The sequence below is a fragment of the Symphalangus syndactylus genome, chromosome 8 (assembly GCF_028878055.3).
Source record: "Symphalangus syndactylus isolate Jambi chromosome 8, NHGRI_mSymSyn1-v2.1_pri, whole genome shotgun sequence".
NCBI lineage: Eukaryota > Metazoa > Chordata > Mammalia > Primates > Hylobatidae > Symphalangus > Symphalangus syndactylus.
The window spans coordinates 62,576,510-62,602,272 of record NC_072430.2 but is presented as its reverse complement, the minus strand read 5'-3'; the positions used below and the strand labels follow the sequence as shown (position 1 = coordinate 62,602,272).

At 41.6% G+C, this 25,763-nt stretch overlaps 1 protein-coding gene across 4 annotated transcripts in view; it reads left to right on the top strand.

Moving 5' to 3' along the window:
- The window catches only part of SAMD4A (sterile alpha motif domain containing 4A), a 263,587-nt gene that overhangs the window by 148,365 nt on the left and 89,459 nt on the right, over window positions 1-25,763 (top strand). For 3 of the 4 annotated variants that reach the window (XM_063645576.1, XM_055289315.2, XM_055289314.2), the window contains exon 3: window positions 18,974-19,237. The exons of the other annotated variant lie outside the window; for it this stretch is intronic. In XM_063645576.1, the coding sequence (XP_063501646.1) occupies window positions 18,974-19,237 (264 nt within the window). The remainder of the gene's footprint in view (window positions 1-18,973; window positions 19,238-25,763) is intronic. 4 annotated transcript variants of the gene reach the window in all.

The following is a 25,763-nucleotide window of genomic DNA, read 5'->3' as shown; positions in this document are numbered from 1 at the left end:
TTTTCTTAAAGAACAGAGCAAGGAAAGGATTTCATATTTACTTCTTGAGGCTTCACTACTGGAAGAACAGCCACAAAGTGGCCAGGAAAGAAAGGATACGTTCCTCTCCTTAACCAGGGCTTTGTGTTTTTGGCTGCTCCAGCAATGGCTTAGGAGCAAGAAGCTTTATACACTCAAGAGTTGGACTCTCAAAATAGTGTGACTCTTAGTAAAAGGCCTGCTGAAACTCTTTGACCCAGATTGCTTTTGTCTGCAGGCTAGTTTTTTTGTTTTGTTTTGTTTTTTCCTAACTCCACTGCATCATATTGGGTAAATGGTTTACTTCCAGAGATGTTAACCCTGTGAGACCATTCTGCCACCCTAAATGACACAGACTGAGAGAAACGAAGCATGTCCTGGAGAGTTCCCTTAAGAATCATGACTTTGGGCCAGGCACAGTAGCTTACACCTGTAATCCCAGCACTTTGGGAGGCCAAGGCAGGCACATCACCTGAGGTCAGGAGTTTGAGACCAGCCTGGCCAACATGGTGAAACCCCATCTGTACTAAAACTACAAAAATCAGCTGGGCGTGTGGCGGGCACCTGTAATCCCAGCTACTTGGAAGGCTGAAGCAGGAGAATCGCTTGAACCCAGGAGGCAGAGGTTGCAGTAAGCCGAGATCATACCACTGCACTCTAGCCTGGGTGACAGAGTGAAACTCCATCTCGAAAAAAAAAAAAAAAAAAATCCTGACTTTGGGAAAGAACGGTTCAAAGGAACACCTTTCCCCATTCCCCTTCCTTCTTGTAGAACAGCCAGCTTAGACTCAGCCTCTTGGAATCCTCCAGACTGACAAGGATTTGAATGGGGCTTTAGCTGGGCTGTCAGAACTCTAGAGGAAAGGCAACCTGCTTGACACCCAGATTTATCTTCAACTTAAAGAACCCCACTGCCAAGTCTACAGAATTGGAGTAGACCCAAGTCTACACAATTGTGTAGACACCACTGCCAAGTCTAAAATGGGTCCATGATGGTCACGAGGGTCCCATTGGGAATCACAGCCCTAAGCCCATGACAGAGTAGACTTGAAGGCTTCCTTTGGTGCTGGAGAAGTTTGCTTTTCTTCAAGTCCTATCATTCAAAGTTGAGTCTGACTTCCCCAAATTGTTCCAGCTCTGATCCACACTCCCAAATCTAGCAATGGAGGTGGCCTGGTTTGTAGGATTGCAGGGATAATTAGGACAAATGACCCCTTATTTCTCAACATTCCCTTCTTTGTGACACACTGTTTCATTCCAGAACATGTGTTGATGGCACAGATCTGGCAGGGTTGCTAGTATACTGAATGGCATAATCAGAGTCCGGAAAGGTCTTGGGCAATATCAAGTTGTGGTTCAGAGCACACATGTTGGCGTGAGACTGACCTGGATTTGAGTCCCAGTTCCACTGATTACTACCTGTGCGACCTTGGAGAAATACCTTAACCTCTCTTGGCCTTGATTTCATCAAATTAAAAAGGAGTGCTAAGTGCTACCCTTAAGCGGTTATAAAAGTCCTCCCTGGGTCTACATACAATCTTTTTCTTGAAGACATCCTTCTATTCTCCTACTCCCATCTGTGTTAGTTACCCTCAGTCTAGTTCTCCTAGTCTAAAATATTTGCTTCTGCAGCTCTAGAAAATTTTCTTGAATTTTCAAACTAATTTCCTCTCATTAATTTTCTTCCTCTCTCTTTAAAGAATTTCAGATTAGACAATAGCTCTTTTCTATTGATCTTCTAATCTGCTTAATGTTTCTTCTCCTGTCTATTTTGTTTTACTTTTAATCTTTCTGTTCTACTCTCTAGGTGATTCATATAACTTGATCTTTCAAACATACTATGTAATTTTAGATCTCTGCTATCATATTTTCAAATTCCAAGAGTTCTTTTTGTCTTTTTAAGGTTCCTTTTTGTATTGCATTCTGTTCTTGTTTCATGGCTGCCAAATCTTTTCTAATGTCTCTGAAGATATCACATTTGATTTTTGGAGTTCTCTTCTGCTCCCAATATTGCCTGTGTTTCTTGGAGTTTTTTCTCTTCTGTTTGTTTTGGACTCTGTCTCAAGTAAGAAGCATTCCTCAGTTATCTGTTGATTCTTGCTTTCCTTTTATTTAAGAGGAAGGGACCTAGAACCTTATGTGTGTAGATTTCACCACAGAGAGATCAGATAGGAACCTAACCTGGCTGTTTTTGTGGGACTCACATACATCACCATCTGCAATTCTTTTCTCATGGACTAGTCCATTACCATTAAAGAAACCCATTACCAGCCTGTTCCTGAGGGATATAAGCCTTACTGCGAGGGTCCTAGGGCCTATTAGGAGTAAGGTGCTAAGATGACAGTTGCCTTGCTGAGCAGGGTAGAAGGGAGAATCTGAGGATCTCTCTGTACCTTAAACATAAATTCTAACAAACCTATTTCTTTTTCTGCACATGAAAACCAATGCAAAAACAGGTTGTCTATGAATGGCTTAGCACCAGGTTCCCCAAACCACCAATTTCCAGCCCCTCCCTGCACCCTGCCTTCAGAGGTACCTGCTCTCCAAGTCCTGAGCTTCTTGGAAGTTCTACCACATAAACTGCCATGCTTTCCCTTGCTATGGGCACACACACCACCTTTCTCAGGTCTTCTGAGTCAGTTCCCTCATGTCCTTCTGTCTTCCAGCTTACAACACTTTGTTGACTTCAAGTGGTCTGCTAATAACCTTATCATTTCCTATCATCTTCTCTCCTGCATTCTTTGTCCTCATGAGTTTATGCCTTTGCTGTCATTTTTGAGTTTTCAGAAGGAACAGAGATAACATTTGCATAAATTGGCAGTCTATTTTAATTGTCTACTTGTTTATTATCTATCTCCCCCACTAGAATATAAATTCTAAGAGGTCAGGAACCTGGTCTTGTTCACCGTAGCATTCCATTGTCTAAAACTATGGCTGGCATATTGTAGATGTTCAATAAATTCTTGTTGAATGAATAAATGAGTGAATGTGCACATCAATGAATGGCATGTATTTAGATCTCTTTGTGTAGTCCCTATGCCCCAATAAATAATAACTATCTTATCCACAATTATTTCCATTTTGAGGGTTAGATAATGAAACCAAACTTTATGCTACTCAGAGCCATTGATTTTAAATGGGGATAAATCTGTCTCTCTTAAATAGAAATCTTTAATGGGGAGTGTCTGAAATGCTTTTACCTCTCAAGAGCTTCCCCTTTGAGCTCTTACTTTTCTTGATAGTAATCTTCCCACCATAACTCTCATTATCAATAGGATGTTGCCAATTTCTAATAGTTAAAATGAGGGCTGCATTTGGAAGGTAACGGGCTGCCTGAAGATCACGTTGCCACATGAAAGAAGACTAGAACTAGAGCTCAGTTCTTCTCATTGACAATGGTACCTTTAGCCTGTCACTTTCCTTCTCTCAGTTTCCATTGTCTTATCCAGAAACTAGGCTGGAGAGAATGGAAAGATTAATTAAATGATCCCCGAAGTTTTTTTCAGGCTCTAAAATAAGAGATTCTGCTGTTCTGCTTAGTTCTAAAGTGCCAGCAAATAATAAATAACTATCTCTAGGGCCTAGGTCTTAGAAATAGTGACATCCTTGTGAAAATGCCCAGTCTTTTTAAATGACAAATTGGACAGTTTATTATAGAATTTTGTAGATAAATGATGGTTTCTAGCAGTCTACATATAAATATCCCATTTGTAAACCTCTGCATAAATGTGTTTTTGTAATAAAAATCACACAAATAAATACAACCCAAACTGATTAAAAAGATTAAGTATTAATGGGAAAATAAGTCTTCCGTGGTGACTTCAGCTTTGGCTGAAGAAGATGTTGCTTTTTCCAATCCACAAACAACACTTCACATCAATGGCGGCAGTCCCTCTGACCAGTTAGGCAAAAATGAGAAGGTCCCATAATATGTCTCAGGTGGTGGACAGCTAATATGAGAAGGATAGGTATTCAGAGTGCCCGGACCTGGAAAATCCCAGCCCAGAGTGAAGATGTGACAGCTCTGGTTCTGGAACAACCCTACTGGCATACAATTGTTTATTTGATGTCCTACTTCCTGCTGTGTTTATGCTGTTCAAGCTGTTGTACAAATCTGTAGGCCTAAACATTTGGATCCTGCAAAGTATAGCTCTGGTGTTAAATGAGGAATTATCTACTTTAGATCACAGACTTTATCTTTTTACCCTTCTTTGTCAAAAAGTTATTGATATGAAAACTAATGACCATTGATATGCTGTGAAAGATGAAGACCAAAAACATTAGGGTTCTAAGTCTTAGTGTCAACATCAACTTTGTTAAGTGACCTTGGGCAATTGCCATATCTCTCTAGGTCTTTGATTCCTTCACAGATAAAATTGCAAGGGGGAGTGGAGTAGATGATATTCATCTAATCACGTATTTAATGTTTCTTCCTGTTTTAAAGTTCTGGGATTTTGAGTTAATTCGGGGGTAAATACACGAGGGAGACAAATTGCAGTGTTACTTACACCTTTCAGTCTTCTGAAAGTAATGTTCTTGGAGGAAGGGATCAAGAAATGTAGCACCATCATTTAAATTCCCTCAGGACCAACTCTATTGGACACATAAACAATAGCAACAACTTCTACTTTCAATAAAATGTTGGCATTGCTCTCTGCCAATTACCTTGAGAGCCTGACTCAGGAATGAAAAGCTCTATACCGACCCCATCTGGTACCTTGTGAGTCAGTGTTCATTTCTGGGAGAACCATTCTTGAAGCACAGCTTTTCGTTCAGAGAGACATTATGGTTATCTTATATTTTTAAATAGAAAAAAAAAACCATCTAGGTGTTTCTCTTAGGTCTGCTCCTCCTCCAGCATTTAATCTGAATTAAAAAGATTCTGGTTTGATTTTTTGTGTAGATACTTGCCTACCCTGCCCTCAGAACACCCACAGAACAGCAGAACCGTAAGCTTTGTGCACCATTTGGGGAAAGCCCAGATGAAAAAGAGATGCTTTCCATGTGGTTGGGCAGGTGATTTCTAATTCAGTTATAGGGAATCTTTATGCTACTCAGAGCCATGAATTGTAAATGATTGCATGGAATGGCCAACTTGCAGACAGGGAAACAATATGTTTACCACAGAAGCAAGAATAGTTTTTTTGACTTTCATATAGATCCCCTGATACTGTCCCTCTAAAATGGAGGATTCAGAGAGGCATCTTGGTCCTGGTGCATTACCACCTCCTCAAAAACTCTCATTAGTCCTAGAGATACTGTGGCAAATTAATTGAAATTGAAATCACTTAAAATTTTTACATCCTTCAGCAATTCTTCACCTTCATGGAAAGTGTTACTTAGAATGTTAACACTGCCTTGCGGCTTCTAGCTTCTGCGTGTTTCTGAATGATAGAAGGTGATGGCTTAATAAATGATAGAAAATACGGTTTGCATCTGTGCAGCCTTGTTTTTTATGAATACTCTTTTTGGCATCAGTATCCCTAGTGACTAGTACAGTACCTATGCAGAGAGATGCTCACTGTTCATTGCATGAGTGAATAAATGAGGTTAGCTTCACTCTCTGGGAAGGTAACAATTAGCATTTTTTCATTTCATAAAGCATCTTCCCATACGTCATCTTAGTTGGCCTTCATTGTCATCCTTCCTAGTGCTTAGCATGTGCCCAACACCAGGCAGATGCTCAGCAAATATTGGATGGATGGATGGATGGAAGGAAGGAAGGAAGGAAGGAAGGAAGGAAGGAATAATGCAGGACGCATCTATTCATAGGACCCCCACAGCAACCCTGGTAGGTAGGTGGAATAAGGTATTACCATTATTGTAACTATTTTCCAGATGAGCATACTGAAGCCCTGAAAAGCTTGTGGACTTGTTCAGGGTTTTGAATATCGATTGTTCAGAGTCAGGGTCAGTAGCTAAGCCCAGAGTTCTTTCTGCCATGAGAAGCAGCACGGTGTCAGTCTAAGAACACAGGCTTGCAAGTGAGAGAACCTTGGATTTTGAACTCTGGCTCTTTCCACTGCTCAGCTGTCTGAGCTTTGACAAGTCAGCTATCCTCTGCACCGCAACTTGCTATCTGTGAAATGGGGGTGGGAAGAGGGTAATGGTAAAATCTGCTTCAGAGAGCATTAAATGAGGATTAAATGGAACAACATGTATACACATTTAGCCAAGAAGTTGACACATAGTTGGCATTGGCAAATGGTAGCTGATGCTATTGTGTGCACTCTCCTGCGGCCTCTTCTTTGGAGGCCAAAGGACTGGGAACAGTGGGCCTCACGGCTGGGTCTTTGGGTTGCATTTGGGAAAATAGCAGTACAATATCCCCAGCCCAGGGAGGGTAAGGAGGAAACAGCGGAAAGAGAGTTCATTCATTCAGTTACCCTTCCATGAGAGCCTAAATATGCAGGAAAAAAACAGACATTAGGAGAGCTGGGAACAGGGAAGAACAGTATAATTTGGTATATTCCTTTCTCCAGAATCCAGCCCTTGTGAACAACTGGCTTCTTTACCCTGACACCCTGGCTGGCTGTTCTATTGGTATCATAAGGCAGACTTTAAAATATGGAGAAATAACGTGGGGACAATAATATCTCATCCAAATGAGCTGGGGTGTGAGAGAGAACCGCACTGCATAAATAGGCTAACAGCATCACAGGAGATTGGCTCTGGGAGGGGCTGAGAGACCATCCACTGGGCTGTAATGCCTTTTTCAACATTGTGACCTCAGCTTTTAGGGCATGTCACATGGTGGGCACTCCACAAATATCTGATGAATGAATGAATTCATCTGCTCCAACCTCTTGCTTTGCATATGAGGAACCCAATGTCACCCAGACACGTAATAGGTTCTCAGCCTGAATTTCTTAAAATAATGGAGGTACTTAGAATCTTTAATAAGGATTTCAGTCAATCTGTATTGCTTACAAATGTCAGGACAAAGACAAGCTCTCATGAGGAGTTCTGGGCACTGAAATTTAGTGGAAAAGGAGGTGATTCACATCTCCTGACCCTCCATAAAATACACATGAAATGTGGACACTTAAAATGTGTGAGAGGAAAGGAAAAACCAAGTTGAATCTGAATCAAAGGAAAAAGATTCTTACCAGGAAAAGCAGAAGTTTGTCAGTATAGGTAAAGATTTTGAAAGAGCAAGGTGAACTTTCTCTTCAGTATGACAGACGATGATGGAAAATTTACCTCTTGTAAATCTGTGAAACACTATCAAGTAATCAAAGATTTTTTTTCCTGCCACATGTAATAGGCTGAAAATGCTGCATGAATGTCATTAGATTAGCTAGTACTTTTGAGATGATTTCTCCATTAGCAGTGTTGGTTTATACCAAGTTATTCTTACTCTAACAGCTAACAACTAATATTTCTAGAACACTTTACAATATGCAAAACATTTTTATGTGCATTAAATGATTAGATTTTTTCCAATAATCACATAATGTAGCCTTTGTTATCTACTAATGGGGAAAACTTTAGGTACAGAAGTACAGAAGGGTCACATGACTTCCAACTCAAATCCCAAATTCTTCTCCCTTCAGCAGCCCATTTTTGTTTTGGTTGATGCCTACCCCAATGTCAATAGAACAAGTATCAGCCAGCAAGAGCTGCGTATGTAGTTAGTGCATCTTAACCTTGAATGTACATACAAATCTCCTAGGGTCTTGTTAAAATGCAGATCCTGGTTCAGGAGGTCTGGGGTGAAGCCCAAGAGTTAACCCTTCTAACAAGATCCCAGGTGATACCAATGCTACCTGTCCATGGATCTAGAATGCAATTTTTTACTGTTTGTGAGTTGGTTATGCTCTCACCAGCTGAATTACCAGACTAAGAGAAAATGTGCCTGGAGTTTTCTGCAGCTGATTCACATTCAAATGGGGCCTGAGGATGACCCCTGACCCTCTCTTTCCTACTTACAAGGGTGAAAATGACCACAACAAGAGGCAAGCACTATTGCCCAGGAGTCAAAATATTTGTCCGGGGAGTCTTTAGGAATTCCTGTCCAGGTATCATTTGGATTGGAACCCTGGTTCAAAATATCATTTACTTTATCTAGAGAGCAGGGCAAGAGTGATAAACCCTGAGCTAAAGAACCTGAGCAGAATTTTGCATGGGAATCCAAAGCAAATAAGATAATCATTGATGGGAAAAGTGAGGATATGAATTTTGTCTTTTTAAAGCCCCATGAAAACAAAACAAGATGCTCATTGTTTTGAGGCATCTTATTAAGACCAGGCAGAAGCAACAGCCAATCTAGGGAGGTTTGGACTGTCCAAGATGTGGGACAAAGTTTGGGGGAAAGTACTGAGGCAGGAAGGCAGCCCAGTGCAGTGGTTCTTGACCCTAGCTATCCATTAAAGCCACCAAGGTGCATCTAAAAGTACAAATGCTCTGACCCTGCTGTAGGGATTCTCAGTGACTTATTCTGGAATGGGGCCTGGGCATCGGGGTTTTTTTTTTTTTGAAGGCTCAAAGGAAGTTAAGTGTACAGCCAAGGTTGAGAACCACCGGTCTAGGAGAAAACTGTGGTAGGTCACAAGATGGAAGGTGGAGTGAAGAGTTTGTATTTATGTGTACAGATAGTCTATTACTCATTCAGGGTAACTGCATTCTATAAAGTTGTGAACACTGAATTATTGAATATTGAATGATTGCTTCTAGGGAAAATACAGGGCTAGGTTCCTTCAAGCCTTTGGTCACAACATTTTTGTCAACTTAGCAATACATAATGTTGTTTTATGTGTGTTTCTGTTTAAAGATAGTTTATTTAATGTATATTATTGATCAATTAATGTTGAACTCACAACAAAGAACACTGTAATTCATACCCAAATGAAGCTTATCACAACAGCCTTCTTTTTTTCCTTTTTTTTTTTTTTTTTTTTGAGGTGGAGTCTCTCTCTGTTGCACAGGCTGGAGTGCAGTGGCACGATCTCGGCTTACTGCAACCTCTGTCTCCTGGGCTCAAGCAATTCTCCTGCCTCAGCCCCCCAAGTAGCTGGGATTACAGGCATGCAACACCATGCCTGGCTAATTTTTGTATTTTTAGTAGAGACAGGGTTTCACCATGTTAGCTAGGCTGTCTCCAACTCCTGACCTCAGGTGATCCACCTGCCTCGGCCTCCCAAAGTACTGGGATTACAGGGGTAAGCCACCACATCCAGCCTTGGGGGCCATTTTAAATGGTGAAATTGCCAACGGAAAGCACAACAATTGTGAAAAATATGGCACTAAATAGACCACAAAAAGGACACTTGTTTATAGTAGACAGCGGAAGCAAGAAAGCAGCGCTTCACTTTGCTCCACCTCAGCTGGGAGCAAGTGCATGGGGAGACTCTAATTTTTGGCTACTGTATTTGTGTCTGTGTATGACCATGAAAAGGCCATGAGTATTGACTCGGGTTCCAAATGAATTTTAGCAATACATGAGTTTACAAATATAGAGCCCATGAATAATGAGGATCAATGGTATATAGACATATAGATGAACACGCACACACACACATACACACACACAACCTAGTTTGTATAACAGGTGAGGGGGAACCAGCAGTAAACAGGAGCAAAGGGAGCCCAGCCTCTGGATCTGAGCTGGCATCTGGGCTCAGCCCAGCCCTCCTGATCACCCTCACAGCCTGTTCTTTTTGCTGCCGGGGTCTGTAGCTCCAGACAACCCTCTCCATTTCATATCCAATAAGAAATGAATGCTGTTCAATTCCTGTCCTTAAGCTGGAACGGTCCTGGGCGCTGAATTATGCCAGGAACCTTGAGCTTGCTGTGTCTCTGGAAGTCTTTTATTGCACAACTGATTTATAATACCCAAGTAGATGAGTTGAGAGCAATTACGTAAATGCTGTTTCTCTGGGGCAGAGAAGAACGGTACGGTTTAAATGAAAAATGCAGTGCCAAGTCAAAAATTCAAATCGTTATGTGTAATTACAGACCACAGTAAATCAATTTTACAAACACTACCAATCTCACCATGTTCCAACACCCACAGGGTAAGGTTGTGATGGTTTAGAATTTGGTAAGAGGCTGAAGGTGAAGTGAAAGTGGGAATTGGGGTGTTGTGGAGCCTCCAGAGCTTGTCTGAATCACATGACGATTCAATCAAATATAATTAAGGAGCCAGGAGAGCCTAACCCATCCAATTTCTCCTAATTAACCACAAAAAAAATCATCTAATTAGTAGTGTAAACTCAAATTGTGGTTTTTTTTTGAATGGCCATTTATGTGTATTGTTGCATTTGACATGTAGATTGAATGCTTTAATGAAAACAAGAACCAATTCCCTAATCAGTAAATTGCCCTCCTCGCTGCCATGCTGAGAATGTGCTGTTCTCCTCCTTTTATCAAGGAGCTAAGAATTAGGGCTACATAATACATTTCTAATTATTTACAGCCCTTCTCCTAAAACTAGAAAGAAAAGAAAAAAAATGCTGTTTGATCAAGGCAGAGTTTAGGGTTTCATACTCAGAGAAATCCTAGTCATGCATGTGGCTGCAAGGCTCTGCTGGCCGTAGGATTTAGGCATCCTCTGATGATGCCTGTCCTTACCTGATCAGTGAGAGCCACTGTTCCATGTTATCTGGGAGCCTTTAAGCTTCAGCAGCAGTGAAGGAAGACCTGGCCTGTGGTTCATCTCAAGACAGGAGTTAGTAGACAGTTTTAAAATATCCTTTGGTACCTCCATTCAAGCAATTGACTCACTGCTCTTCTTGACAAGTGCTGGTAGTAACAAGGTGTAAAAGGACACCCGGATGATTTGTTCAGTGACTCTGGCCATCTCCTTGGGACTGATGCTCTGAGAGGGTCTTGGTGGCTCAATCATGAAATCCTGGCTATTTGAAGTTCCAAACTTGGATGGTCGATGGATGCTGTATTGCATAAACCTCAGAAGCACCTTCTGCATAGGCATGTGAGCTGATGAAACAGCACTTACAATTTGAGAGTTACCTCGTAAGAAAAGGGTAGGAGGCAAGTTTTTGTCATCTAGCTTCCTGAGTTTCTCTACTATCTCGCTTCTCTAAACACAGTGACTGGAGCATTTTTACAGATACATGGGAACATTAAAAAAGAAATATCTGCTTAAATTCACTACTGGCCACTTGCTTAACTCCATTATTTTCCCTACTTGGTGAAATAATAAAATTCTACAGTTCTGTCTAAACTCATTTCTAGACATATCTTCATTTTATGTGGATAGAAATTCATGGACAAACTTAAGGGTTTAGTATAATGGTAGATACAAAAAGAAACAGTACAGGAAAGTAGAAGTTAACCCAGTATGAAGGAGACTTCAAAATAGCCGGGTTGATCCCATCGTTTCTTGAATTAGCCTACACATTTGCTTCAAAGGTGTAAAATTGCTTTCATAGTTGATGGAAGTTGTCATTGGTTTTGATAGGATGGAATGAGAGGATTGAGGTAGTGTCCTTTTAGGATTTCATTTGAAGTTAAGTGTAGGTGAAATTTACTGATTTCTACTTAAAGTATATACATAATTGGCTTCTTATCTAGGTATTTCATAAATAATGACAATGTAAAGTGAAACAGCCGTTATCTAAAATAGATTCTCTACTGGATGACACCCAGTTTTGCCATTATAGAAGCTGACAAAAGAGGACAGATGAAATACACCAAAGATTAATGCAATAATAAAAGTCTGCCAGAAACATTCTAATAATTTATTTCTTAAAAGCTCAAATATTTAAGTGATAATGTCAAGGCAGAAACATACATCTTTGCTCTGCCCAAAAACTGAACCATCTGTAGAGTAGTAAGAGCTGCACCAGTGACAAGGACTCACGATACTAGGAATGCCTCCCCAGGTGCTTTTCCCTGCATCAGAATGCTTTCATTTCAGTGCTGAATAAAAACGAGACGTCATGGGGGAAAGAGAAAGTTAGCTGTGTGTATTTGTCATCCCTGTTGTGATGTCCTTTGCAGCTTTTTCTTCTTCTAGAGTCTCCTTTTGGTCTGATTTGCATAGGCAAGTATACACTTTCTTTTCACAGAAAGTATGTGGCTTCCTCCTTGGGCTTGTCAGGAACATCCCGTCCACCAACCATATCTTTGCTTTGTAGCATATTCTCTCTTCTTCCCCCGGAATGAGATGGAGTCCAAAGTCTGTTTAGGGGAATCATCTTCTGGTGTCCAGATGTTCTAAGCACTGGTTTTTCAAGCCTTTGGTCAAGAAGCAGAGAGCAAGCATGCAGAGTTGAGGCTTTTAACCGTTCAGATTGGCTTTTAATCTATTCCCTGAAGCAGTGATGACAGAGCATGTTATTTTTAACCTTAGTGATTAATATTCCCCTCTCTTCCTCTCCCTTCTACCCTACTTACACAAATCTGGTGTTATTTATTTTTTTTTTGTTTGCATGATGTCACTGATCAAATACTCTGGTTTTGTATGTTTCAAAATGTATTCTTGAAGTACTATTAATCTTTTCTTCTCCAAAGATTCCCACCACAGGGCTTCAGATTACTGGTTGTGACACCACAAAACCAACTAAAGAAGAGGAATCCAGGGTGTAATGTCATTTCACCATTGAGCCTTGCTTAAAATTTTGGCTTTATTTATTTATTTATTTATTTATTTATTTTTTTATTTTTTTTTTGAGACGGAGTCTCGCTCTGTCGCCCAGGCTGGAGTGCAGTGGCGCAATCTCGGCTCACTGCAAGCTCCGCCTCCCAGGTTCACGCCATTCTCCTGCCTCAGCCTCTCCGAGTAGCTGGGACTACAGGCGCCTGCCACCACGTCCGGCTAATTTTTTTTTTGTATTTTTAGTAGAGACGGGGTTTCACCGTGGTCTTGATCTCCTGACCTCGTGATCCGCCCGCCTCGGCCTCCCAAAGTGCTGGGATTACAAGCGTGAGCCACTGCGCCCGGCCAATTTTGGCTTTCTTTAAGCAAATGCCTGGAATTATTTATACAAGTGGTGTTAGCAGAACATTCTTTGAAAATTGAAAGCCTTTAGTGGTTCTTAGATGCTCTGAAACTGGTGTTATCGAAAAAATTTGTTGGATGGAAACTGGAATATCCCTGAGAAGCAGGCCGAAACCTAACAAAATGAACAGAAACACCCACCCCTTCCCAATTCCTTTGAAACAATCACCTTTTTGTAGCTAGCAGTGGGCTGAGCTTTTTCTTCTTTAGACTTGATAAGTATCAAACTATCTCCTGCAGCAAAACTTAAGAATTAGATGCTGTGAAGCCTCAAATTTTTGTTTTCAGCAAAGGTTCTACTGATACTTCTGAATTTCTTTTGGGACTGAGCCTAGAAAATATTATTAAAGTAACAGATGAGTAAAATTAGCAACACAGAAGTAAAATTCTGCCCTCCTTTGTCCTAAGTATGTGGACACACAGCATACATCACCTGAGTCACAGGGAATTGGCCAGGACCTCTTAATTCAAGAAGAATATTGTAAGATATTTTAAAATAATGTGCAAACACTTGGCATCATCATTCTACCTTTTAAAACCCCTAAATTGCTATGACTTATTTTTATAAGGTTTAATTGTGCTAGCTATTTGGATTGAATTATATCATGTGAGCATCTTGAAATTTGAAAATTTAACGAAGCATATGTTTTTCTATAAGAAAGGCAGCTTCTTGAATTAAAAATGAAGACAGACTAGCTTAGAAGGAAAAAAGATTAAAGTTGCAAATCATCTCTATGTGGCTGGACTCACAGGGCATGATGAGAGCACAGAACCCAACCTTGGGTTGAGAACCCAGGGAATTTGGTTTGGTATAGAGAATGATATTAGGAGTGTAGGAATATTTAATGCCCTTATTCAAAAGGAAGTCAAATTTCTGACAGTTTCAGCAGCTTCAGCTTCTAGACTCTAACACAAAATGCTAAGCCTGGAAATAGTTCAAAACACATAGTGACAGCAAAAAGAAATAATGGTTGACTTGAATTTGAGGAGATAGTTGAACAATTGAAGGCATACAGCACACAAGTTCCTGAGGCTACCCAGACTGCCCATTGAAGGCTCACTCAACAAAGACGACATAAAGCAACAAATCACCTCTGTCAAATGAGTGTGCTAGACCAAGAGTACATATGAACGGTGTAAGTTAATAGCTAATATTTAAAAATCAGGGTCGCCATTAAAACCACAATTGTATTTCAAATCTGCTGATTTTTTTTAAAAAGACGAAAGGTCTATGTACTCAGCATAGGTTTAATTTACATTATATTAATTTATGTTGTATTAATTCCAATACCCTCTCTAGATGTAGAAAAGTCATCCATGACATAGTATTTCATCCACTAACAAGGCTTGGTGTATGTAGGGATTTTGGGGTCTTTCTACTACCCAGGGACCCACAGCTCCCAGATTAGGCATTACTGAATTATATTCTTTCAGAAGGTTTCCAGTTCTAAAATATTAGGAATATATGTTCATAACATTTTTAAAGCATGCTTTAAATAATTGTTAAATCATTTAATTTATTATAAATTATTAAAAATTATGCTTTAAATAATTTTTAAAGCATAAACTGCATTCAGCGTGTAAATTTAAGGAGAGCAGACAAACACGCAATGTATCTTTGACAAATCTTTGTTAAAGTTTGTTGGGATAAAGTTTTGGTGTAAGACTCAAGCTTCAGTTATCTGGACTATTTCCTTATGTGAATCACTTTTCTCCTTGACAGTGAGGTATGTATTTAACCTAACAGTGAACCAAGGAGATATTTGGGCCAGTATCCCAGACTTTCTTCCATCCATAAACCCCCTTATTTCTCATATTAGAAGGCAGAAAAAGGTAGTTATAGTTAAATTTCCTTAAAGAGTACTAAATATTTTGAAACATCTTTTCCTGACTCTTATTTCAATAAATAAAATCGAGATGGAGTCAAAGTTGGTCAAAGGAAATGGGAAAGAAATCTGAATCCCAGGGTTTAAAGAAAATACTTAAATGAACAGAATGCAGAGCCAGGTATCATATTTTCCCCTTAAAAGGTGCTGAAAGAGGTCTCATTAAAGATGCTAGGAGATGAAAAAATCATAAGGTTAGATGAGGTCAGAAAAGTTGACTGGTCCTGATAGTATGACCAAGTTTATAAGAACCTCTGAACTCCCATCACACTGCCCGACTGCTGTAGCAAGATTACTTTTAACTGCTGTTTCCATATTTCAAGTAGACTTACTTAATACTTATTATTTACTTTTGATTCATTTGAATTTAAAAAGTTCCAAAAATTAGTGTCCTAATGATATATGCATGCATGCATACTGGCATATATATGTGTATATACAGACCTAAAATTTTTTATAGAGGTTTTCAAAAATACAAGCAATTTTGGATCCATACTATATACAATTATTAAATGTTGGTTTCCATGTTTTAAGAGGAAAAAGGCACAATTTTGTTCCCCTGAGTAATTTTCAGTATGCTTTTCAATATAATGAATCCGTCCTGAAATATGCTGTCCCTCTATCCGCACTATTATGAAAGTCGCAAATGCAGTATAAATTGAGGCCCTCAGTTCTGCTGGACTTGCCAATTTCTAATCTAGGTTGAGATTTTTTCTTAAAGGTATACTTAATTTGGCAGCATTTGAATAGGTCTTCAGGGTAGCTGAGGTCTGAATGAATCGTTAGCCATTGTCTACTGCACAGCAGTCCACAAGCAAGAACATCTAGAAGCCTCTGGCTAGAGACATGCTGGGGCAGCTAGCACCACACTGCTAAGCTTCTCAGAAGTCTGTATTTACTACTCTTCCCGCCTACTCATAGGAAAAAAAAATTTCTGCCCAAATGTCCATATCACCCTCTATTTGTCATCACTTCAAATGAGATCTCTTAGTTAAAAAAGGGTAGGGGCTGGGATGAAACAACCACTGCTACTCTGCCACTGGCCCCCTCATCAATTCCACAACCTCATGGCCTATTTTCTTGTAGCCTCTTTCTGCCCATGACAGTATTTCCTCTGCCACTTTATGCCAAACAAAGTGCTCCAGCGCAAGAGGTAACACCAAAATCAGCTTTGTGGTCACCATTGCCTAAACCTGAAGATCGGTCTTCACCCCAAAGTGGCACTGCTGCCAAGGCACCTGTCACCTGTTTTAGTCTCCTTTCCACAAGAAGACAAGCCTGTACTGCCTCCAGGCCTCGGTTCCTTTGGAGAACAGAGGCATTTACCTAGCACGACTTTTGATTGAGGTGTGGCATTCAGCCTGGCTCTAAACCCATGGCCCTGTCTGCAAATCAGAAGCTTGGTGTGAGGCGTTGTGCTTGGTTGCCACAGCACATTGGCTCCTATGGAGATATTCCTGAATTTGGCGGCAGCTGTGGGAACCAAGAAGTTTTCGTTATGATATACAGGGTATGAGCCCTTTATAGAAAGTTATCAGGAAAAGACCCTGGCACCTCAGGTATAATTGATGTTTCCTTAGAGGCAGAGGCCAAGTTCATATCATATCCCTTATGACTTCAGTTAAGCTCAGAAAAGTGTGAAGAAATGGGTGTGGGTTTCTATGTACAAATCCCTGTAAGTGCATTAAGTTAGGTAAACATTTAGCTCCAATCTCAATAGCCAGTGAAGTCCTTGGATAACTGACAGCTTCCCCAAGGATGCCCCTCAATGGAGGAGATAGCATGGATTAAAAAAATATTAGATGGAAAGAAGCAAATTGGCTCCATGAAATAATGGAATTCAACTACAGTGTACATCTTGTATTGTTCTTAGCATCCATATGAAGATGACGACTATCCTAGCAGTAAACTCCCGTGGTTAGCGATTAGTTACCTATTCAGTTATGGCCTCTAACCAGCCCAGGTACTAAAGGTTCCACTGTCTCTGAGCTGTGTATCCTTCTTTGGGAAGCCCTGTTTCTGTGGTTTCAGACTGACTCTAATCCTGGCTATGGGGAGGAACCCCCACTTCCACTTGGGGTACACCTGGCAGGCACCAAAGCATCCACCAGATATTCTGAAATGGTTGCAAAAGTACCAGAAAGCAAAGATGTCTAAGCTGGAATGTCCCAGCACTCAGGGCAGCCCTAAACAGTCTGCCTAATTTTATATAAATACTTAGGCATGAAATGGATTTTCTGGATGTCTGGCTTTTCTTCCTATTGGCTTCTCTCTTCATTTTTGCTGCTGCTTCATTTTATTTTTTTTCTTTCTCTGCTTTCCCCCCACTTTTCTTCTTGCTAATTCTGGTCCAACCAGGTAGCAATGCATTTTCCAGGGAGCCTTTTTAAATAGTTTCTTCCCTAGTCTATTTAGTAGCAATGCAAGCCATTTAAGCCTGTTAGGGTCGATATTTTTTAAACAATGTTCCCTTTGCATATTTTTAATTTAGGTATTTCCTTGCCTTTGTTAGAATCTACCCAAATTGGAAATTTCTCAGGTTACAAATACTAAACTCGGCAGCTCTCTTTTGTCCTTCCTTTTCATTCATAAAGAAGTTTCTAGCCCTTCCGATTGTCCCCGCTTCACATACAAGGCTGCCCTTCTGGCCACACAGGGCCAAATGGAAACACTGACCACAGAGACCTGAGCTCAGTGGCTCTCAGGCTTGGTGACTGCCAGCTGCCCGGCAGCAGCTTACCCAGCCCAGTACTGCCCCAAACACACTTTCTGGAAACATCTAGCCTTTTGACTCTGGTCTTTATCTTTTGAAGTAGGGAACACAGTAATCTGCCCAGGCCTTTATGTTGGGACTGCCCTACCAGAAATGCAGTTTAACCAAAAGCAGGACCTCTCACCATTGAGATGCCTGGTCTGCTTACTGAAAAACACAGATTAACACCCACAAAGAAGTGCTCATCTAAATTTGGGAGAGCAAATGCCTCATTGATGGGGATAGAGCCTGAGATGGAATTTAATGGCTTCCCTGAAAAATGTTTAAAAATGCATGTAACTCAATTCTATGTTAGTATAGCAGCAGTCAAAATAAACTGGACCTGTCAGGAACTGGTGCTGAGAGAATGTATGAATAGACTTATTTTGTAAAGTTGTCACTTTACACACCCAGAAAAACCAACCAAGGGTAACATCGGCTCCCTCAGTGTTGGTTTTTGTTAAATCCCTCCCTTGAATGACTTCAATTTAATTTGGCTAGTTATATGAGTTATGTTGCTTTTTCCTAGTTTTCTGGAAAAGAAATTAAAGATGGGGGCTGCGCAGATGTTGCCCACTGTGCAGAAGGGCTGAACATGCTGGTAAAAACCATTCATTCCCAGCTTCCTGAATGAAAGCCTTGTTACCTGGAAGTGTTTGCATTACAAAGTTTGGCATTAACCTGTGAGGCTAAGGGAAAGAATCAGCCCTAGAAGCAGCCCTTTCACCCACAGCTAGCTGCAGTGCCCTATACCCTGAGGTCATGTTAGTACTGGGGCCCTTGCTGAGCCATACCACCCTTCAGAGGCCATAGTTCCCTGAATCCTGGTTGGAAAGATTAGTCCACCTTCTTCTGGTTCAGCCCTGCAAAGATCCCAAACAATGGCCAGCCTGGCTGCCCTTCAAGATGTCCTCCTGAACAACGTGGGTAATGTCAGAATTTCTGTTTAAAAAACAACAACAGCAACAAACTTGTCCAGTACATGTTCTTTTTGCTTTTGGCAGATATGGCTATCAAGCCTTGCCTGGTTTATGGACCCACTCCTATGAATCCTGATTTCTAGAGTTAGAACCAAAACCAGATCCAGACCCACAAAGGCTAAGGACCAATGTATGGGCACTATAGGTTTGGCCTCCTTGGAGAAACCTAACCCACTGAGAGGGACAGACTGCATCCTTTTAAACCACCTGAAGAAAATGACCATGCCAGGCCTGTATTCAACCTGCTGTGACCATGGATGGAGTTGTAAGACAGTTAGTGGTATCTCTCAGGGTTAAGAGGTATTGTGGGTTCTTCGGTGTCCCAGGATAAAGGGGGGGGAATAACCTATTTCATTTTATTTTTTTTTTCCAGTTCTCTCAGGCCAGGCACACCACAGCCCTTTGAAACGATCTGTGTCCCTTACCCCACCCATGAATGTGCCAAACCAGCCTCTAGGACATGGATGGATGTCTCATGAGGACTTACGAGCTAGAGGACCCCAGTGCCTCCCATCCGATCATGCCCCCCTGTCTCCACAAAGCAGTGTAGCCTCTTCAGGAAGTGGTGGGAGTGAACACTTAGAAGATCAGACCACTGCTCGTAACACATTCCAAGAAGAAGGTAGTGGGATGAAAGGTGAGTGACTAAACAAGAAACCACTGGGGACAGAGCCCCTCCCTTTATTGGAGACCACAGGGTAAAAAAAGAGAGGTAGTCAGCAAGAGAGAAGGAGCCCACCCCTTCCCCAGGCTTACGCATTTGATCTGTCCCTTCCAGAACTCCAGGTTGACCATGGCAGAAAGGGCTCAGATTCCCCTTCCAGTGCTTCTTGCCAAAATCTGGGAAATAGGAACCAGAGTAAGAGAGGTCAACACATTCTCTCTCTCTTTTTTTTTTTTTTTTTTTTTGCATTGCAGTGACTTGCAGACCATTAAATGAGTCACAGCTAATGGTGATAGGATCTTCTGTGTGTAAAGCTACTGAGCTGCTCCAACCTTCTACCTCATTGCTGTGGCCAGGGACCTGTCAATAATTCAGAAAAACAAACCACGGGATTTATTTTTTTTCCTTTGTAAATATATCTTAATGCAGAATTGCAGTAGTGCTTCCTTTCTCTCTCCTCTTCTCTTTGATATCCAAAGAAACCTTTAAACCCTTTCCTCTGCATCTATTTAAGGGACGTGAAAATACCACTGAGAATCTCTAACAGTGTTTTAATCCTGATAACAGATTTGCATACAGGTGACAAAGGCCTTTTGTGCAGCATAAATAAATTCCTCCATTGCCTTGTGAATCTACCCTCTTCCAAAGATACTCATCAGGAGATAGATTTCCAAATTACTTATGATAGATACAAAGAGGATACGTGCATGCTATATTTTTAGACTCCGCTTGTGCAAGGGCTGGGAAGCCCTTAGGCAAAGATGTGCATCAGAGACACACTAATAACAATTTTAGGTGGTGAAACAGTAGCCACTCATGCTTTGGGGACTAGCATGCTGAGAGGAGGCTCTGAGAACACCCTGTTTGCTGGCATTAATAGTCCTGAGGTTTGCTGTTTCCGATCTTCCCGTTGTAAATCATCAGTGTTGACATAGGAAGCTCTGTACTGATTCCCCTCCCTTCACGGAAGCCTGGCACAGAAAGCATGCCCATGATTGCCCAACCACTGGTTATAAGGGAGCACGAGACTGAAAAAATGGAGCTTGTCAACTCTGGGAATGAGGCTGACAAGAAGCTGCTCCCCTGGCACATTCCGTGAATCTTCCTCCTGCTTAGGCCTGTGCCCTCTCCATCCCACCCGCATTTCATTGATGGTTCCAGTGCTGAGTGCCCAGAGTGAGGGGATGTGTCTTAATGCTGATACAAATGGGTCTTTAAAGGTATATAACAGGCAGCAAAAGCCATGTGTCACTTAGGTATGAAGGGGATGTGTGTCCTCTTTCTACTTCAGAGTTTTCAGGGGACTGTATCACAATTTTGGAGCACTAGCAAAACCCACTTCTGAGTTTATGCTACATGGTTATGTGTTCAAGCAGCTGAGCCCCAGGTGATGAGTAACAGGTGAGGCTCAACCCTGCTCTAGGTAGACTGGCTTGGCATCTGTCAATCGGCATCAAAATAGCTGAAAGACCAAGGCAGGCTGAGACAGCCATTGCTTTTAACTAGCTTCTTTCCAGGTGAAGTTCAGTGTCTGGACAGGTTTCCAAGAAAGCCTATGTTGTGGTTCTAGTTGGTAACTGTGGGGAGGAAGCATTGGCCTTTGTGTTTGAAGGGCAAGGAGGATCCTATAGAAGGGCCATTCACCAGGAGAAAGATCTTGCCCAAAGAAGAATGCTGATTCCACTGTCTGGTTTTTGGACATTTATTCTTCCTTTTACTTTGTTTTCTTTCTCTCCTTTTTTTTTTTTTTTTTTTTTGAGGCCCTTATGCACACTTTCGACATTCTCCCAAAGTAGGTCAAGGTATGCTCATTGAGTGCTGCCATTTTGAGGTGAGAAATAAAGATAACAGGTTTTTAAAGAGAAATGAGAGAAAAGTTGAATAAATGCCCTATCCCCATTTTAGGACAAAAGCCAAAATATTGCAAAGGTTAAGGAATATACCATATCTAAGCCTATTCGATTCCTTTCGTTAGAATTGGTGAGAACTGTCTCCTCAGAGCCTATTCAGTCAGAAAAAATGACACAGATAAGATCTCATATCGAGGATTTTCTTTATAGGCCCAAGGAGTGCAGCCAGAAAACAGGCTATTTGATGGCCTGCTGTATTTCCACCTTCTCGGACCTATTGAACTTCCCTTCTTCCAAGAACTTCCCTGGATTGGGATTCCAAGTATGAAGTCAATAGCAAGTTAAATAGCAAAAAAAAAAAAAAAAAAAAAAAAGTTTGAAGGAAGAAACATTGTAGATGATGAAGGATTCTATTTGTGGGAAAAGTATATTTGCAGTTTAGCTGACAGGTCAGACAGAAAAAATGTCCACACCCAAAAACACTAGCATTCCGAAGTGTTACGGGCCAGTATTTGTTCAATACAAATGTCCCTCCCCAGCCTTGCTGCAAGATGCCACTGCTGAGGTCTCTTCCGCCACCAGATATTATTCAAAATGACTTCCTATGAGTGCACCCAAGGAGCAGCCCTGCTCATAACCCAAGGGTTTGTCATTTGATCTCCGTGTCTAAGAGCAGGTGCTGGTTTAAATTTTCAAAATAATTCACACTTTTAAAGAAATGAGATATGGCTGGGTGCGGTGGCTCACGCCTGTAATCCCAACACTTTGGAAGGCTGAGGCAGGCAGATCACTTGAGGTCAGAAATTCAAGACCAGCCTGGCCAACATGGCAGAATCCCATCTCTACTAAAAATACAAAAATTAGTCAGGTGTGGTGGCGCGCACCTGTAATCTCAGCTACTCTGGAGGCTGAAGTTGGAAAATCACTTGAACCTGGGAGATAGAGGTTGCAGTGAGCCAAGATCACACCACTGAACTCCAGCCTGGGCAACAGAGTGAGTGAGACTCCATCTCAAATAAAAAAATAAAAAATAAAGAAATGAGATATAAAACCAAGTGAGGTGCTTTGAAAAAGAGCTGACTCTTCCTCTTGGCTCTACAATCTTTCTTTTCTATGACGCAGGCCCTTTGGCAGGAGTGTCAGCTGTTTTAAAGTACTTGCTGGTCCACTTTGGGGTGCCATCATCTAATGCTATTATTCTAATCGTTAAACATCCAGTTTAGAAGAACAATAAGAAAGCTTAGTAGAATTTGGAAGAGTTCTCAAATCCGTATGGAATATGTCTTGCTCTCATCTTGCACCTTGGGAAAAGAATAAAAAGTTACTATAGTTGAACTTCATTTAGTGTGAATTCCTCTTTATGGCCAACAGCTGTGAATATCTCTCTGTAATACTGTGGTAATCATCCACTCCTTCCTTTCATCTAGCTAGACTGGCCAGGTCTGGTTACACATCCTCCCTTAGGAGTGTACCTCTTGGGTCAAGGGTATGGAATAAATCTCATGGTCCAGCATTCTTGCGTTTTGCATTTTTCCCATGCATAGATCAAGCCCCCTTCTTGTCTTGGTGTTAGCACTCCCTGCCAGGGACTGTCACTAAGTTCTCTCCCAAGCAGACCAGCTCCTACTCTCAAAGGATTAACGACATCTGCCCGCAGTGCCTTGGTTTTCCTTCTTTAGCAAGTGTCCATCCTTATGGTTTAAGTAGACTTCGAAGTACAGATTAAATGTCTCTTGAGGTAAAGATCTCACGCTAATATCTCAAGCTAAAGAAAAAATGAGATCCACCATTTAGCTTGAAACTTACCCAAGAGAAGTGGGAAACAACTGAAATATGAACTTTCTTCCCTTTACCCTTCCCTGTGGAGTCTACTGGTTATACGTGTTTGGACTAAGGAGGCTGGTTTGGTTTCTACATCCAGTTGTCTTTGTTCATTTAAAAAACTTCACTGTGACCCATCTCAGGGGAAAGATTCTCAATTGTGAATTGGTACTCAACAGTAATACCATTCTTTCCCTGAGCAACTCATGAGTGGAGTGTGCTCTGTGGCCTCTTGTCTCATACAAGGCTTTCAGGTGGCTGAGAAAAAGAGAAAGAGAAAAGACATTCTCTTAATTTCCTGAAGAGAAAGTATAGAAGTCAGTTGGCAGAAGACACCATTTCCCACTTACATTAGCACCATGTTCTCAAAGATGGTACAGAAACCCAGCATCCTAAGACTTAACAAAATGCCACAGCTGTGATGAATGATGTGGCTGCATTATATGGGAGGAAAGAGACGGGGAAATGACTGATTCACAGGTTACTTTTGTCCTCATTCAAGTCAATTGACTTTTTTGAGCACCCACTGAGAGAAACTTTGGACTAACTAGTTTCTGGGCAGACAGGGGTAAGAGCTACTGTTCCTGCCTGAAGTGAATCACTATCAGATGAGCAAAAAACAGGCACTTAATGCAAGTGCCCTGCTGTGAAAATATGCTATCTTAAAGACTTGCCCTGGGTCAGGGCAGGCACCATGAATGACCGTCATTCAAAGTGGAGGTAAGTCAAGGAAAGTTCCTAGAGGAGGAGAGGCCTAGAGCTGAGTCTCAGAGCTTGACTACAGATCAGCCAAATAGTAAGTGAAGGAAGGGCATTCTATGCAGAGGGAACAGCATTCACGAAATCACAGTGACAAGGGTGCTTGACCAAGTGGATCCCATGGCTTGAGTGTTACGGGCACATGGGAAAAAGGGGTCTGGAGAGGTAAAAACCAGACCCTGGGCCTTGCAAAGGACATTCTCTTTTATCCCAAAGCTATTGAAGGAACTTCTGCAGCAGAATGACCTGCTTAGGTCTACATGTTAGAAATATGACCTTCAAAGCAGAGTGGAATATACATCAAAGTGCAGAAGGGACAGAGGATTCCAGATTCGAAGGCCAGCAGAGAGGTGGAGGACGTTTCAGTAATTGAGGGGGAAAAGGAAGTGGGACCAACGCAAGCAGCAGTGAGAACAGAGACAAAGGAGTATTCAGGGTTCTTCACGAGATAGAGCTGAGAGGGCTTGATAACCAATTGAATAGACAGGGATGGAGCAGGAGAAATTCAGGATGATGCCCAGGTGTCTGCCTGGGACATCTGGATAAGCCACAGTGTCATCTAAGGCAAAGGGCATAAAGGAGGAGAAATAGAATGGGGGTGGGGGGTGCAGCATGGGGCCTGGTGAGTGTGGGAACTGTAGAACAATCCAGTGGAGGTGTGCAGCCCCCTCAATGGGCCCCACAGTGCACCATGCTCTTGGCTGGCCCAGCTTCACTAACAGCCCCGACTTCCTCTCGTCGCCTGCATTTTCAGCGTGATATTACACTTACCTGAAGCCAAGTTCATCTGAGGGACTTCATTCCAGATAGCTGGGTAGAAAAAGCCATAGATTTGGGCTCCTAGGAAGCAAGGAGCTCTATGACTTTCTTGTTGTACTTGCCTGTGTGAAGAGGGGTAGAGATTGGCACTCTGTTTCTCTTGCTATGAGCTTCAGCCTCACTGTTACGAATCAACACCAACTGGGTATGCTTATAATGTCTGGCATTATGTTAGCACACAAATATAGAAGTCATTGAAACGGTTGTATTATTTGTATATAGACATGTTAAAAGTAGAAAAAGAAACAATTGGCTCCAGGAACCTTGATGGAAATATAGCAATTAAGAGTGGAGGGGCCATTGACTATGAAAATATGTTGTTTGCCTTTTCTAAGGAGACTTTCGTTAGATGAAACTTAGATAAACTTTTTCTCTCTGTAGTAAAGGAAATATATTGTCTACTCTGAAATAGCTGGTTTGGGGTTTTCAGTTGTTTTTGAAATGCAGACCTTTGAACCTCCGCTTCTCCAGAATGAGAATGGAAAAATTATGGAGAGGTGAGATCCCCTTTAAGAAAAAGGAACCTGTCAGAAACCTTTGTAAGAAAGGTTGCAAATACAGCAGTTCCGAGGGTCACAGAGGTCTGAGTGATGGAGTGGGAGTGGCACAGCTCCATGAGTGGCTGGGACATGTTTCAGCATGGCTGTCATTGAAACTGGTCATTATTTTCTTGATGTTGACTTTCTAGCTGCCTGCTTGAATTCACTTAAAGGAAGGCCAGTATTGAATAAATGTGCTTTATTTTTGTTTTTAATTTCCAAATGCCCAGACATGACCCACAGGGAAGAGTGCTCCTGGGCCAGGAGTTGTGCTAACTCTTCTCAGATAGGCTGAGAGCCCTGAGGTCTTTGAAAAGCAAATCCTCAGGATTCTCCCAAATTCGAAAAGTCATGAGACTTTTAACCTCCACTCCTTACCAATCATGTATTTTCCTCTGAAGCTTTAAGGACTGTGCAGGCACACAGAGGCAGCCTTTGATATGGACACAGCCACTGTTTAATGACACAAAGCAGGCTGCTTTAAAACAGCACTTTCACCTGTCATCTCTAACGGAAACTGCGGGGAGAAGGTTAGGCCCTCTTTGTATCTAACATGTCAAAGTGGGTATTTTACTCCAAAATAGGCCACCTCTCACGTTCCAGGACCCATATATGCTTCCCACAAGCCTGGCGCCTCCCCAGAGGCCTCCATGGACACTTCCCAGCATCAAGGAGCACACTGAGGAGGATCCAGCTCCAACGAGGCTCAAG